The 17,443-nt window shown below is 48.4% G+C and overlaps 1 protein-coding gene across 2 annotated transcripts in view; it reads right to left on the reverse strand.

Moving 5' to 3' along the window:
- Positions 1-17,443, reverse strand: part of LOC139235659 (rab11 family-interacting protein 5-like) — a 137,714-nt gene that overhangs the window by 43,192 nt on the left and 77,079 nt on the right. The window contains exon 3 of one of the 2 annotated variants that reach the window (XM_070866710.1): positions 6,420-7,050. In XM_070866710.1, the coding sequence (XP_070722811.1) occupies positions 6,420-7,050 (631 nt within the window). Of the gene's footprint in view, positions 1-6,419; positions 7,054-17,443 lie in introns of both variants that reach the window. The other variant, XM_070866707.1, reaches the window with a different exon arrangement.

The raw sequence follows: 17,443 nt of genomic DNA on the forward strand, positions 1-17,443 counted from the left end.
ACCATGGGAGCTTCCTCTACACTGTCTCATCAAACACTCCCAGGGCAGGTACAGGATGGGATAGATACAGACAGGACTGACATATGAAGAAAGACTGGATCGACTCAGCTTATATTCAATAGAATTTAGAAGAATGGGAGGGGATCTCATAGAAACATAGAAAATTCTGACAGGATTGGACAGGTTAGATGCAGGAAGAATGTTCCCGATGTTGGAGAAGTCCAGAACTAGAGGTCACAGTCTAAGGATAAGGGGTAAGCCATTTAGGACAGATGAGGAGAAACTTTTTCACAGAGTTGTGAGCATGTGGAATTCTCCACAACAGAAAGTTGTTGAGGCCAGTTCGTTAGATATATTCAAAAGGGAGTTAGATATGGCCCTTACAGCAAAAGGGATCAAGAGGAATGGAGAGAAAGCAGGAATGGGGTACTGAGGGAATGATCAGCCATGATCATATTGAATGGTGGTGCAAGCTCAAAGGGCCGAATAGAAACATAGAAAATAGGTGGAGTAGGCCATTTGGCCCTTCGAGCCTGCACTACCATTCAATAAGATCATGGCTGATCATTCACCTCAGTATCCCTTTCCTGCTTTCTCTCCATACCCCTTGATCCCTTTAGCCGTAAGGGCCATATCTAACTCCCTCTTGAATAGATCCAATGAACTGGCATCAACAACTCTCTGCGGTAGGGAATTCCACAAGTTAACAACTCTCAGTGAAGAAGTTTCTCCTCATCGCAGTCCTAAATGGCATATCCCTTATCCTTAGACTATGTCCCCTGGTTCTGGACTTCCCCAACATCGAGAACATTCTTCCTGCATCTAACCAGTCCAGTCAGAATTTTATATGTTTCTATGAGAGCCCCTCTCATCCTGCTAAACTCCAGTGAATACAGGCCCAGTCGATCCAGTCTCTCCTCATATGTCAGTCCTGCCATCCCGGGAATCAGTCTTGTGAACCTTCGCTGCACTCCCTCAATAGCAAGAACGTCCTTTCTCAGATTAGGAGACCAGAACTGAACACAATATTCCAGGTGAGGCCTCACTAAGGCCCTGTACAACTGCAGTAAGACCTCCCTGCTGCTATACTCAAATCCTCTAGCTATGAAGGCCAACATACCAGTTGCCTTCTTCACCGCCTGCTGTACCTGCATGCCAACTTTCAATGACTGATGTACCATGACACCCAGGACTCGTTGCACCTCCCCTTTTCCTAATCTGCCACCATTCAGATAATATTCTGCCCTTGTGTTTTTGCCACCAAAGTGGATAACCTCACATTTATTCACATTATACTGCATCTGCCACACGTTTGCCCACTCACCGAACCTTTTAGCATCACACCGCCACCCAGCTTAGTGTCATCTGCAAACTTGGAGATATTACACTCAATTCCCTCATCCAAATCATTAATGTGTATTGTAAATAGCTGGGGTCCCAGCACTGAGCCCTGCGGCACTCCACTTGTCACTGCCTGCCATTCTGAAAAGGACCCGTTTATCCCGACTCTCTGCTCCCTGTCTGCCAACCAGTTCGCAATCCACGTCAGTACATTATCCCCAATACCATGTGCTTTAATTTTGCACACTAATCTCGTGTGTGGGACGTTGTCAAAAGCCTTTTGAAAGTCCAAATACACCACATCCACTGGTTCTCTCTTGTCCACTCTACTAGTTACATCCTCAAAAAATTCTAAAAGATTTGTCAAGCAGAATTTCCCTTTCATAAATCCATGCTGACTTGGACCAATCCCGTCACTGCTTTCCAAATGTGCTGCTATTTCATTTTTTATAATTGATTCCAACATTTTCCCCACTACTGATGTCAGGCTAACCGGTCTATAATTACCCGCCTTCTCTCTCCCACCCTTCTTAAAAAGTGGCGTTACATTAACGACCCTCCAGTTCATAGGAACCGATCCAGAGTCGATTAGACTGTTGGAAAATGATCACCAATGCATCCACTATTTCAAGGTCTACTTCCTGAAGTACTTTGGGATGCAGATGATCAGGCCCCGGGGATTTATCGGCTTTCAATCCCATCAATTTCCCTAACACAATTTTCCGCCTAATAAGGATTTCCTTCAGTTCCTCCTTCTCACTAGACCCTCGGTCATTTAGTATTTCCGGAAGGTTATTTGTGTCTTCCTTCGTGAAGACAGAATGAAAGTATTTGTTTAACTGGTCCGCCATTTCTTTGTTCCCCATTATAAATTCACCTGAATTTGACTGCAAGGGACCTATGTTTGCCTTCACTAATCTTTTTCTCTTCACATATCTATAGAAGCTTTTGCAGTCAGTTTTTATGTTCCCAGCAAGCTTCCTCTCATACTCTATTTTCCCCCTCCTAATTAAATCCTTTGTCCTCCTCTGCTGTATTACAAAATTCTCCCAGTCCTCAGGTTTGTTGCCTTGTTGGTCGAATTTATATGCCTCTATTTCGGATTTAACACTATCCTTAATTTCCCTTGTTAGCCACGGTTGAGCCACCTTCCTCGTTTTACTTTTACTCCAGACAGGGATATACAATTGTTGAAGTTCATCCATGTGATCTTTAAATGTCTGCCATTGCCTATCCACCGTCAACCCTTTAAGTATCACTCACCAGTCTATTCTAGCCAATTCACGTCTCATACCATCGAAGTTACCTTTCCTTAAGTTCAAGACCCTAGTCTCTGAATTAACCGTGTCACTCTCCACCTTAATAAAGAATTCTACCATATTATGGTCACTCTTCCCCAAGGGGTCTCGCACAACAATTAGTCCTTTCTTATTACACATCACCCAGTCTAGGATGGCCAGCCCTCTCGTTGGCTCCTCGACATATTGGTCCAGAAAACCATCCCTAATACACTCCAGGAAATCCTGCTCCACTGCACTGCTCCCAGTTTGGTTAGCCCAATCAATATATAGATTAAAGTCGCCCATGATAACTGCTGTACCTTTATTGCACTCATCCCTTATTTCTTGTTTGATGCTGTCCCCAACCTTACTCCTGCTGTTTGGTGGTCTGTACACAATTCCCACTAGCGCTTTCTGCCCTTTGGTATTCCGTAGCTCCACCCATACCGATTCCACATCATCCAAGCTAATGCCCTTCCTTACAATTGCATTAATTTCCTTTCCACCTCCTTTTCCTTTCTGTCTATCCTTCCTAAATGTTGAATTCCCCTGGATGTTGAGTTCTCAGCCTTGGTCACTCTGGAGCCATGTCTCTATGATGCCAATTACAACATATCCGTTAACTGCTGTCTGCGCAGTTAATTCGTCCACCTTATTCCGAATACTCCTCGCATTGAGACATAGAGCCTTCCGGCTTGTCTTTTTAACACCCTTTAACCCTTGAGAATTTTGCTGTAATGTGGCCCTTTTTGCTTTGGGTTTCTCTGCCCTCCACTTTTACTTTTCTTCTTTCTATCTTTTGCTTCTGCCCCCATTCTACTTTCTTCTGTCTCCCTGCATAGGTTCCCATCCCCCTGCCATATTAGTTTAACCCCTCCCCAACAGCACTAGCAAACACTCCCTCTAGGACATTAGTTCCGGTCCTGGCCAGGTGCAGACCCTCCGGTTTGTACTGGTCCCATCTTCCACCTTCCAATGTCCCAGGAATTTGAATCCCTACCTTCTGCACCACTCCTCAAGCCACATATTCATCTGAGCTATCCTGCGATTCCTACTCTGACTAGCACGTGGCACTGGTAGCAATCCTGAGATTACTCGTTTTGAGGTCCTACTTTTAAAATTTAGTTCCTAGCTCCCTAAATTCATCTTATAGGACCTCATCCCGTTTTTTTTTACCAATATCATTGGTACCTATATGCACCACGACAACTGGCTGTTTACCCTTCTCCTTCAAAATATGCACCCGCTCCGAGACATCATTGACCCATGCATCAGGGAGGTAACATACCATCCTGGAGTCTCGGTTGCGGCCGCAGAAACATCTATCTATTCCGCTGACAATAGAATCCCCTACCACTATAGCTCTCCCACTCTTTTTCCTGCCCTCCTGTGCAACTGAGCCACCCATGCTGCCATGAACTTGGCTGCTGCTGTTCTCTCGTGATGAGAATGGCCTACTCCTGCACCTAGTTTCTATGTAAAGCTCCCTTTACACTGTCCCATCAAACACTCCCAGGGTAGGTACAGCATGGGGCAAGATACAGATTAAGCTCCCTCTGCATTGTCCCATCAAACACTCCCAGGGCAGGTACAGCACGGGGTTAGATACAGAGTAAAGCTCGTTCGACACTGTCCCATCAAACACTCCCAGGGCAGATACAGCATGGGGTTAGATACAGAGTAAAGCTCCCTCGACACTGTCCCATCAAACACTCCCAGGGCAGGTACAGCACAGGTTAGATACGGAGTAAAGCTCCCTCTACACTGTCCCATCAAACACTCCCAGGGCAGGTACAGGGGTTAGATACATAGTAAAGCTCCCTCTACACTGTCCCATCAAACACTCCCAGGGCAGGTACAGGGGTTAGATACAGAGTAAAGCTCCCTCTACACTGTCCCATCAAACACTCCCAGGGCAGGTACAGGGGGTTAGATAGAGAGTAAAGCTCCCTCTACACTGTCCCATCAAACACTCCCAGGGCAGGTACAGGGGGTTAGATGCAGAGTAAAGCTCCCTCTACACTGTCCCATCAAACACTCCCAGGGCAGGTACAGGGGGTTAGATACAGAGTAAAGCTCCCTCTACACTGTCCCATCAAACACTCCCAGGGCAGGTACAGGGGGTTAGATACAGAGTAAAGCTCCCTCTACACTGTGCCCACCTAATGCTTCCACCACAGTCTATGTAAAACTGCCAATTCGAGCTAAATTGTGGACCATGTTTTGCTGTGTGCCCACGTCCTACAGAAACTGGACCAGAACCAGCACAAAAATCTCTTCATGGAGCAGTTTCCAAAATTATATATTTAAAAAAATTGGCACAAATAAAGGAAGGAACTTGCAGTTATAATCGCACCTTTTATGGCCGCAGGGCAGTCAATGGATTGCTTTTGAAATGTAGTCAGTGTTTGTAGGCAAATGTGGCAGCCAATTAATGCACAAATAACAGCAGATGAAGGCTAAATGTTGGTTCCTATTTGATTAGTATCATGGGACCGTCTGCATCAACCTGAACAAGGTCTGTTTAACATCTCACCTGGCAGACAGCACCTCCAACAGTGCAGCGCTCCCTCAGTATCGCACTGGGAGCGTCAGCCTAGATTAATGTGCTCGGGTTTCTGGGGTGGGACTTGAACCCACAACCTTCTGACTGAAGAGGCGAGTGCAATACCCACTGAGCCACCATGGCACGTAGAAATAAAGGCGGCTTCGTCAAGTGCGATTTTAACATAAATGTTTACTTTACGTTTCTGTTCCCGAGGCTGATGAAGATCAGCCAGCACACTGGAACGAATGCAGTGGGCTAAAATCTTCCTGCAACAATTCATACAAGCTAGTTATTGTTCCCGAGGCCCTCCCCTTCTGCAACTCGTTACTGAAAAGCTGTAACAAGGACACGATCAGCCGCGATCTTACTGAATGGCGGAGCAGGCTCGAGGGGCCATATGGCCTGCTCCTGCTCCTAATTCTGATGTTCTTTATTTTGTAACTTAACAATTTAAAAAAAAAAAATGATTCATTCACAGGACGTGGACGTCACCGGCAATTTATTGCCCATCCCCAATTGCCTTCGAAAAGGTGGTGCTGAGTAGCTCACTGGGCCATTTCAGAGTTAACCACATTGCTGTGGGTCTGGAGTCACATATCGGCCCAGACTGGGTAAGGACGGCAGATTTCCTTCCCAAAAGGACTTTAGTGAACCAGATAGGTTTTTATGACAATCCGGTAGTTTCATTGTCACCAAGCTTTTTATTCCAGATTTATTAAAGTATTTGAATTTAAATTCCCCAGCGGCCAAAGTGGGATTTGAACTCTTTGTATCATTAGTCTAGGCCTCTGGATAATCCGTAACGTAACTACTGGATAAGTAACGTAACTACTTTGCTACCGTACCCCATTGGACGATCATTGAACCTCACATCACGCAGACGGCTAGCTCAGTCAAAAATGAACAAAAGGGCCACATGGAGTCATTCCTAAGAACATAAGAAATGGGAGCAGGAGTAGGCCATATGGCCCCTCGAGCCTGCTCCGCCATTTAATACGATCATGGCTGATCCGATCATGGACTCAAGTCCACTTCACCACCCGCTCCCCATAACCCCTCTTCGTTTAAGAAACGGTTCATCTCTGACTTAAATTTATTCAATGTCCCAGCTTCCACAGCTCTCTGAGGCAGTGAATTCCACAGATTTACAACCCTCTGAGAGAAGTTGTTTCTCCTCATCTCAGTTTTAAATTCACGAGACATCTCAAGTCCCTTGCACTGTAGCTAGAATTTTTAAGAGCTTCACTGACCTGGGTTTGTGATTGCTATCCTTCAGGAACCACCCGCTGGTCCGACCCCTTTCAGCCAAAGAACTGGATTTCCTCACTGGAGACGGAGTCCGTGATCTCTTGCTCTCCGAATCCTTGCCGTCGCTACCGAAGGGGAAGATGCTGGCCTTCTTGGTCTCATCGGCGATGCTCTTCTTGGTGGGCTCGACGGTGGAGATAATGGGGGCAGCAGCGTGCACGGGCTTGGCTCCCCGAGCGCTTCCGATCGCTCCCTCCTTCCCCTGGCCGTCCCGGGCTGGATCCAAAGCTCCTCCTCCGTCGCCCACGGTGATGACCGGCGGCAGCAGCCTGCTGTCCGCCTTCTCCGAGCCGCGCCGCCCCCCGGGCTCCTGGCTGGCAGCCGGCCGAGGGGGCTCCTCCGCCTGGTGGTCAACATCCAGGAGGGAGCGGGACAGAGAGGAAGGCGCCGGGAACAAGCCGGAGGCGGGGGTTTCCTCGCTGTAGACGTGGCTCCCGTTGATGCAGAGGGACGACCGAGACAAGGGGCTGGACATTGGCGCCAGGCCTTTGGCGTCGGATACGTTGGTCTGGCCGACCTCGTCGCTCAGGGCTCTCTTGTGCGTCAGTATCTTGGGTAGGGACGGACTGCCATCTACTGACCGAGGAGAGAGAGAGAGAGAGAGAGAGAAAGGAGAGATAGAAAGGCAACACTTCAAATCGTCACTCAGCCAGTAAACCTGAACTTTGCACCAAGTCCCATTCACCCACCGCCCCGCTGACCGACACTGCCTCAGCTCATCTGCTGCTGAAGCCCTCACCCTTGCCTTGTTACCTCGAGACTGGACTATTCCAACGCACTCCTGGCTGGCCTCCAAAATTCTACCCTACGTAAACTGAAAGTGATCCAAAACTCTGCTGCCCCGTGTCCTAACTCGCACCAAGTCCCGCTCACCCGTCACCCCTGCGCTCGCTGACCTGTTAAGCAACGCCTCGATTTCAAAATTCTCATTCCTGGTTTTCAAATCCCTCCATGCCCTCACCCCTCCCCATCTCTGTAATCTCCTCCAGCCCCACGACCCCCTCAAAGATCTCTGCACTCCTCTAATTCTGCCCTCTTGCGAATCACCGATTTCCATTGCTACTCCATTGGCGGCCGTGCCTTCAGCTGCCCAGGCCCTAATCTCGGGAACTCCCTCCCCAAACCTCTTCAACCTCTCTCTCCTCCTTAAAACCTACCTCTTTGACCAAGCTTTTAGCCATTTGCCCCAATATCTCACGATGTGACTCGGTGTTAGATTCTGTTCGATTACACTCCTGTGAAACGCTTTGGGACGTTTTACTACGTTAACGGAGTTACATAAATATAATTTGTTGTAGCTTTGCTTTGGTAGTGGCAAAACTTCTCCCCCATGGTCGAATTCTCTGCTCTCCTTCTCCTGAAGGCACCGACTCTTGCTGGGGTGCAGGTCCATGAGCAGTCAGCCCTCCGATATACCTTGCTCAAGTGGCCATCCTTCATATGTAACCCAGTGAGCGTTAGCAGGCTGTTGGACTATGGAGGGCATCACAGCCAAGCTCCAGTCGCATTTCCCTTTCCAGGGAAAGTGAATCCCGGGAGATTTTGCAGCCCAGGTGTGCGGAGGACAATGGGAGCACCCCAGCCGAGGATTGAACCGGACTCCTCCTGCTCTTCCCAGCTCTAAACCGCATTGGACCGTGTATTTAAAAGAAAGACTTGCATTTATATAGCGCCTTTCACCAGCTCAGGACATCCCAAAGTGCTTTACAGCCAACGAAGTACTTTTGGAGTGTCTCACTGTTGTAATGTGGCCCCCTGACCTGGGAGAGAACAGTTCCGCAGGTCGGGCTATAAAAGAACTGGAGCGGCGGACCACTTCAACCTCCAGCGGGACCTGCTTCCAAGTGTGCGCCGATTTTGAGATGGGCGACGTCATCAAAACCCTGGTCGCCGTTTTGGAGCGTGGGCTGGAACATCGGCAGGACCCAGGCACAGAGGAGTGGGAAGGTCAGGGCGGGTGAGCGGCGGGCGAGTGTTTGTGGCGAGATGCGGTGAATGTTTGTGGCGGAGGAGCGGCGCGAGATCGTGGGCGGAGGGTACGACAGATGAGGGTACGGGGCCGAGATGAGGCGAGGGCCCGGGGGCAGCACGGGCCCAGCCCACACTGCGATGTGTGCGCGCACTAGGTCCGTGCAGCAGAGCTGGTCTCCTGTTAATCTTGGGTAACCTTTGCCGCTGGACCAAGACCTCGCTCTGTCAAGCCCGCGTGGTGGCTGGTGTGCAACGGTCACCCCACGTTAAAAAAATCCACGCACAGTCACCTTCCACCCCTAGAGTTCAGGACTGGAACATCGGGTCCTTCATCGAAATACCTGTGAACTCGTGAAAGCAAGTCATCCTCGTTTGAGGGACCGCCAATGATGAATGTGGGAAACACGGCAGCCAATTTGCGCACAGCAAGCAGCAATGTGACGATCTGATTTTAGTGATGTGGGTTGAAGGATAAATATTGGCCCAAGACACCAGGGATAAATAACTCCCCTGCTCGTCTTTGAAATAGTGGCCATGGTTTTTTTTTTATGTCCACCTGAGCGCGCAGACGGGGCCTCGGTTTAACGTCACATCTAAAAGACGGCACCTCCGACAGTGCAGCTCACCCTCAGCACTGCACTGGGAGTGTCGGCCTGGATGTTTTGAGCTCAAGTCTCTGGAGTGGGACTTGAACCCACAGCCTTCTGACTCCGAGGCGAGTGCTACCCACTGAGCCACTGGCTGACAGTGAATAGCTGCATGAGTTCACACAAGCTAACCACACATCCAGGGACAGAAGGTGAGAGAGGACTAGCACATGCTGGAACATGTGCACACTTGGGGCTTTGTCAGCTCTGGTCAGCTTCGCAATAAATGTACGATCGGACCATTGGGAGTGCAGAATTTTTATTCCGCCATTACTTTTTTGAAAAAGAACGCAATAGTAATCAATTCGATTTGCTTTCATTGATTCTGGTCACCAAATCAATGACGTGTTGAATTTAATTGGGAACACTGGCACAGGAGGAGGCCATTCAGCCCCTCGGGCCAGCTCCGCCAGTCTCTCTCTTCACTTAAGCTGTCCCCCAGAGTCGGGGATGACTTGCTTCCACACTAATATCAGTTCTTAATGGAGTTGTCCATGAGCATCATGATGTTCCAGGTCCAGAACTTAATTTTAACGGGTGGAAGATGCCTGTGCATGAGTTCCTTTAACGTGCACACCAGCTACAACACAGACTTGACAGAGCACGGTCTTGGTCCAATGGCAAAGGGATCCAAGACGATTGGAGAGCAGGCTTTGCTGCATGGGCCTAGCGCGCGCGCGCGCACACACACACACACACACACACTCACAAAAAACACCACACACACACAAAAAACACCACACACACACAAAAAACACCACACACACACAAAAAACACCACACACACACAAAAAACACCACACACACACACAAAAAACACCACACACACACACAAAAAACACCACACACACACAAAAAACAACACACACACACAAAAAACAACACACACACAAAAAACCACACACACACAAAACCACACACACACACACACAAAACCACACACACACACACACAAAACCACACACACACACAAACAAAACCACACACACACACAAACAAAACCACACACACACACACACAAAACCACACACACACACACAACCCTGAATCTAGAAGCCTGGGAATGCTCTGGCCAGCTGACAATTAGTTCATGGCTGGTCTGGAACGCAACTGTGCCCATCTGCCTTTACTCCGTATCCCTCGATACCCTTCCCCAACAAAGACCACAAAGACCTTCAGTGCTGAAAGCCAGGCTGTGAATGGGCAATACTGCACACTTGTGAAGCACCGAGTGCACAAATCAGGCCCGTTCTAACGAACCGCAGGTCAGACCCCGGACTGCCACTGCAGCACTATCCAGCAGCACAATCCAAAGCAGCTGATCCAGCCGCTGGTATTACCCCCACTCCCACCATTTGCCATCCGCTGCTCTCGCTAACCTGTATGCAGATGCAGCAAGTAATCAGGAAGGCCAATGGAATGTTGGCCTTTATTGCAAGGGGGATAGAGTATAAAAGCAGAGAAGTCCTGCTACAACTGTACAGGGTATTGGTGAGGCCACACCTGAAGTACTGCATACAGTTTTGGTCTCTGTATTTAAGGAAGGATATACTTGCATTGGAGACTGTTCAGAGAAGGTTCACTAGGTTTATTCCGGAGATGAGGGGGTTGACTTATGAGGAAAGGTTGAGTAAGTTGGGCCTCTACTCATTGGAGTTCAGAAGAATGAGAGGTGATCTTATTGAAACATATATGCATTGACAGTCATTTTCCAACATTCCATTGACTCTGGATCAGTTCCTATCGAGTGGAGGGTAGCCAATGTAACCCCACTTTTTAAAAAAGGAGGGAGAGAGAAAACAGGGAATTATAGACCGGTCAGCCTGACATCAGTAGTGGGTAAAATGATGGAATCAATTATTAAGGATGTCATAGCAGCGCATTTGGAAGATGGTGACATGATAGGTCCAAGTCAGCATGGATTTGTGAAGGGGAAATCATGCTGGACAAATCTTCTGGAATTTTTTGAGGATGTTTCCAGTAAAATGGACAAAGGAGAACCAGTTGATGTGGTATATTTGGACTTTCAGAAGGCTTTCGACAAGGTCCCACACAAGAGATTGATGTGCAAAGTTAAAGCACATGGGATTGGGGGTAGTGTGCTGACATGGATTGAGAACTGGTTGTCAGATAGGAAGCAAAGAGTAGGAGTAAATGGGTACTTTTCAGAATGGCAGGCAGTGACTAGTGGGGTACCGCAAGGTTCTGTGCTGAGGCCCCAGCTGTTTACATTGTACATTAATGATTTAGACGAGGGAATTAAATGTAGTATCTCCAAATTTGCGGATGACACTAAGTTGGGTGGCAGTGTGAGCTGCGAGGAGGATGCTATGAGGCTGCAGAGTGACTTGGATAGGTTAGGTGAGTGGGCAAATGCATGACAGATGAAGTATAATGTGGATAAATGTGAGGTTATCCACTTTGGTGGTAAAAACAGAGAGACAGACTATTATCTGAATGGTGACAGATTAGGAAAAGGGAAGGTGCAACGAGACCTGGGTGTCATGGTACATCAGTCATTGAAGGTTGGCATGCAGGTACAGCAGGCAGTTAAGAAAGCAAATGGCATGTTGGCCTTCATAGCGAGGGGATTTGAGTCCAGGGGCAGGGAAGTGTTGCTACAGTTGTACAGGGCCTTGGTGAGGCCACACCTGGAGTATTGTGTACAATTTTGGTCTCCTAACTTGAGGAAGGACATTCTTGCTATTGAGGGAGTGCAGCGAAGATTCACCAGACTGATTCCCGGGATGGTGGGACTGACCTATCAAGAAAGACTGGATCAACTGGGCTTGTATCCACTGGAGTTCAGAAGAATGAGAGGGGACCTCATAGAAACGTTTAAAATTCTGACGGGTTTAGACAGGTTAGATGCAGGAAGAATGTTCCCAATGTTGGGGAAGTCCAGAACCAGGGGTCACAGTCTAAGGATAAGGGGTAAGCCATTTAGGACCGAGATGAGGAGAGACTTCTTCACCCAGAGTGGTGAACCTGTGGAATTTTCTGCCACAGAAAGTGGTTGGGGCCAATTCACTAAATATATTCAAAAGGGAGTTAGATGAAGTCCTTACTACTCGGGGATCAAGGGGTATGGCGAGAAAGCAGGAAGTGGGTACTGAAGTTTCATGTTCAGCCATGAACTCATTGAATGGCGGTGCAGGCTAGAAGGGCTGAATGGCCTGCTCTTGCACCTATTTTCTATGTTTCTATAAGATAATAAGGGGGCTCAAAAAGGTGGATATTTCCACTCAGAGGAAACTAAAACTAGGGGACATAGTTTCAGATTAAGAGGCTGCCCATTTCAAACTGAGACGGAGAAATTTCTTCTCTGAGGGTTGTAAATCTGTGGAATTCTCTGCCCCAGAGAGCTGTGGAGGCTGGGTTATTGAATATATTTCAGGCGGAGATAGACAGATTTTTGAGCGATAAGGGAGTAAAGGGTTATGGGGAGCGGGCAGGGAAGTGGAGCTGAGTCCATGATCAGATCAGCCATGATCTTATTGAATGGTGGAGCAGGCTCGAGGGGCCGACTCCTGCTCCTATTTCTCATGTTGTTAACTACACGAGCTGCCTGTCTATTCTGTAACTCGCTAACTCCAAACACAGGAAGTTACTCCTCAACAGGATCAAGGGAGTCCAATTCGTTCAAAGGATTCTCCTATTTTATACTGAGCCTTGTCTGCCCTCATGTGGACATAAAAGATCCCATGGCACTGTTTCAAAGAGGAGCAGGGGGAGTTCACCTCTGATGACCTGGGGCCAATATTTATCCTACAATCATCACCACAGAGAGATTATCTGGTTGTTATCACATGGCTGATTGCGGGAGCTTGCTGTGTGCAAATTGGCTGTCGCATTTCCTGCATTATTATAATAACTTTAATAATAACTTATTTATATAGCGCCTTTAATGTAGTAAAATGTGAACATATAGCAGTGACTACACTCCCAAAGAAACTGTGAAGTGCTTCTTGTATGGCATGAGGTTGTGAAAGGCGCTATGTAAATGGAGGTCCTCTCTTTTTTAATCTGAGAGCAGAAATCACAGTCGGCAAACATTCACCACACGTGTATCAAACTCCTCTCTCCACAACGAAGAGTTTTCGTTTTACATAGGACTACATCGGATATACGACACAGAAACAGACCATTCGGCCCAACCAGTCCATGCGGTGTTTATGCTCCACTCAAGCCTTCTCCCGTCTTCCCTCAGCTAACTTGATCAGCATAACCCTCTATTCCCTTCTCCCTCATGTTTATCCAGCTTCCCCTTAAATGCATCGATACTATTCGCCTCAACCACTCCCTGTGGCAGCGAATTCCACATTCTCACCACTCTCTGGGTAAAGAAGTTTCTCCTGAAATCCCGATTGGATTTGATGCAAGGATATTACATGTTTGCAGGAAAACATCCTCAGGAGCAATTCCTTCACTCTACTTACAACAACCACGATGTCATTTCTCCTACCAAGAAACGCCAATTTTCTGAGCTCGGTATGTTATTAATCCCTGCCTACCATGCCTTGATGTAACTGAATGGGGCAACAGGCTCGAGAGGCTGAATGGCCTCCTCCTGTTCCTGTGTAACAAGCTCGAGGGGCTGAATGGCCTCCTCCTGCTCCTGTGTAACAGGCTCGAGGGGCTGAATGGCCTCCTCCTGTTCCTGTGTAACAGACTCGAGGGGCTGAATGGCCTCCTCCTGTTCCTGTGTAACAGGCTCGAGGGGCTGAATGGCCTCCTCCTGCTCCTGTGTAACAGGCTCGAGGGGCTGAATGGCCTCCTCCTGTTCCTGTGTAACAGGCTCGAGGGGCTGAATGGCCTCCTCCTGCTCCTGTGTAACAGGCTCGAGGGGCTGAATGGCCTCCTCCTGTTCCTGTGTAACAGGCTCGAGGGGCTGAATGGCCTCCTCCTGCTCCTGTGTAACAGGCTCGAGGGGCTGAATGGCCTCCTCCTGCTCCTGTGTAACAAGCTCGAGGGGCTGAATGGCCTCCTCCTGTTCCTGTGTAACAGGCTCGAGGGGCTGAGTGGCCTCCTCCTGTTCCTGTGTAACAGGCTCGAGGGGCTGAATGGCCTCCTCCTGCTCCTGTGTAACAGGCTCGAGGGGCTGAATGGCCTCCTCCTGTTCCTGTGTAACAGGCTCGAGGGGCTGAATGGCCTCCTCCTGTTCCTGTGTAACAGGCTCGAGGGGCTGAATGGCCTCCTCCTGCTCCTGTGTAACAGGCTCGAGGGGCTGAATGGCCTCCTCCTGTTCCTGTGTAACAGGCTCGAGGGGCTGAATGGCCTCCTCCTGCTCCTGTGTAACAGGCTCGAGGGGCTGAATGGCCTCCTCCTGCTCCTGTGTAACAAGCTCGAGGGGCTGAATGGCCTCCTCCTGTTCCTGTGTAACAGGCTCGAGGGGCTGAGTGGCCTCCTGAGGGCTGTGGATGCTCAGTCTTCGAGTATATTCAAGGTGGGATGGATAGATGTTTGGATATGGAGATCGGCGGGGAAGTGGAGTTGAGGTAGAAGTTCAGCCATGATCATATTAAAAGGCGGAGCAGGCTCAAGGGGCCACAGGGCCGACTCCTGCTCCTGCTTCTTATGTTATGTACAGCACACCAATTGAAAACACAAAAAGTTAGTATGCAGGTACAGCAAGTAATCAGGAAGGCAAATGGAATGTTGGCCTTTATTGCAAGGGGGATGGAGTATAAAAGCAGAGAAGTCCTGCTACAACTGTACAGGGTATTGGTGAGGCCACACCTGGAGTACTGCGTGCAGTTTTGGTCTCCATATTTAAGGAAGGATATACTTGCATTGAAGGCAGTTCAGAGAAGGTTCACTAGGTTGATTCCGGGGATGACGGTGTTGACTTATGAGGAAAGGTTGAGCCTGTACACATTGGAGTTCAGAAGACTGAGAGGTGATCTTATCGAAACACATAAGGTAATGAGAGGGCTGGACAAGATGGATGCAGAGAGGATATTTCCACTTGTGGGCGAATCGAGATGAGGACGAATTTCTTCTCCGAGGGTTGTAAATCTGTGGAATTCTCTGCCCCAGAGAGCTGTGGAGGCTGGGTCATTGAATATATTTAAGGCAGAGATAGACAGATTTTGGAGCAATCTGGGAGCAAACGGTTATGGGGAGCGGGCAGGGAAGTGGAGCTCAGTCCATGATCAGATCAGCCATGATCTTATTGAATGGTGGAGCAGGCTCGAGGGGCCAAATGGCCTACTCCTGCTCCTATTTCTTATGTTCTTATGAAAAGGGAAGTTCATGCTTGACCAACCTTACTGAATTCTATGAAGAAGTGACAGATAAGGTAGATAACCAATTACATAATCGATTTGGAGTTGGCAATCGGAAGTACAATTTCAAAATTTGCAGATGACACCAATAATAGGAGGAGGACTGCGGCAAAATACAGGAAGACATTAATCAACTTGCAGAATGGGTGCGTAATTGGGAAATTAACTTCAATATAGATAAGTGCGATGGAATAACATTTGGTAGGAAGAATAAGGAGGTCCCATACTTCTTGGAAATTAAGGTTCTAAATGGGGTGGAGGAACAGAGGGACCTGGGGGTCACAGATACGTGGATCACTAAAAGTTATGATGCAGGTTAACAAGACCATTAAAATGCAAAGGTGGGGTTGATTTCTCGAGGGACAGAATTGAAAAGCAGAGAAGTTACATTAAATTTATATAGAGCTTTGGTTAAAGCACACTTGGAGTACTGTGCACAGGGTCTGGACTCCATATAATGAAAAGAATATAGACCCACTGGAGAAGGTTTAAAAAAAAAGATTTACAAAGATGAAACCAGAACTGGGAGGTTATACTCATCTGGAAAGGCTAAACATGCTGGGTCTCTTTTCCCTAGAATAAAGAAGGCTGAGGGATGACCTGATCGAGGTCTTCAAAATTGAGAGGGGATCTCATAGAAACGGGACTGGACAGGTTAGATGCAGGAAGAATGTTCCCGATGTTGGGGAAGTCCAGAACCAGGGGACGTAGTCTCAGGATAAGGGGTAAGCCATTTAGGACCGAGATAAGGAGAAACTTCTTCACTCAGAGAGTTCCCTACCGCAGAGAGTTGTTGATGGCAGTTCGTTGGATATATTCAAGGGGGAGTTAGATATGGTCCTTACAGCTAAAGGGATCAAGGGGTATGGAGAGAAAGCAGGAAAGGGATACTGAGGTGACTGATCAGCCATGATCTTATTGAATGGTGGTGCAGGCACGAGGGGCTGAATGGCCTCCTCCTGTTCCTGTGTAACAGGCTCGAGGGGCTGAATGGCCTCCTCCTGTTCCTGTGTAACAGGCTCGAGGGGCTGAATGGCCTCCTCCTGTTCCTGTGTAACAGGCTCGAGGGGCTGAATGGCCTCCTCCTGTTCCTGTGTAACAGTCTCGAGGGGCTGAATGGCCTCCTCCTGTTCCTGTGCAACAGGCTCGAGGGGCTGAATGGCCTCCTCCTGTTCCTGTGTAACAGGCTCGAGGGGCTGAATGGCCTCCTCCTGTTCCTGTGTAACAGGCTCGAGGGGCTGAATGGCCTCCTCCTGTTCCTGTGTAACAGTCTCGAGGGGCTGAATGGCCTCCTCCTGTTCCTGTGCAACAGGCTCGAGGGGCCTGCACCTATTTTCTATGTTTCTATGAAAAGGTGCGATAGGATAGACGTAGAGAAAATGTTTCCACTTGTGGGGGCAGTCCAGAACCAGGGGCCATCAATGTAAGATAATCACGAATAAATATAATCGGGAATTCAGGAGAAACATCTTTACCCAGAGAGCGGTGAGAATGTGGAACTCGCTGGCACAGAGAATGGTTGACGAGAATAGTATCGATGTATTTAAGGGGAAGCTGGATAAACACATGAGGGAAAACGGAATTGAAAGATATATAATGGTAAATATTGTAGGGAATAGAATACGGCCAGGATGATCTCCTGGACTAGTGTCGATCGCCTGGATGGGTTGGAGAGGAATTTTCCCAGATTTTTTTCTCCCTAAATTGGCCTGGGTTTTTGCCTCGCCCAGGAGATCACATGGCTCCGGTTGGGGTGGAGTGTAGAATGTTTCAGTATAAGGGATGTCGCAGTTGTGTGGGGCAGACTGTTTGGGCTGGGTGCTCTTTGCCTTTCCGTCATTGTTTATATGTAACCTTCAGGGCTGCTGACCGAGGGCCGTGCGGCTCTTTGTCGGCCGGCGCAGACACGATGGGCCGAAATGGCCTGCTTCTGCTCTGTAAATTTCTATATGTTGATGGGTGAGATGAAGAGGGATGGGAAGGAGGCTTGTGTGGAGCATAAACACCGGCACGGATCTGTTGGGGCGAATGGCCTGTTTCCGTGTTGTAATTACTTGGTCA

This window comes from Pristiophorus japonicus, chromosome 2 (assembly GCF_044704955.1).
Source record: "Pristiophorus japonicus isolate sPriJap1 chromosome 2, sPriJap1.hap1, whole genome shotgun sequence".
Taxonomy (NCBI): domain Eukaryota; kingdom Metazoa; phylum Chordata; class Chondrichthyes; family Pristiophoridae; genus Pristiophorus; species Pristiophorus japonicus.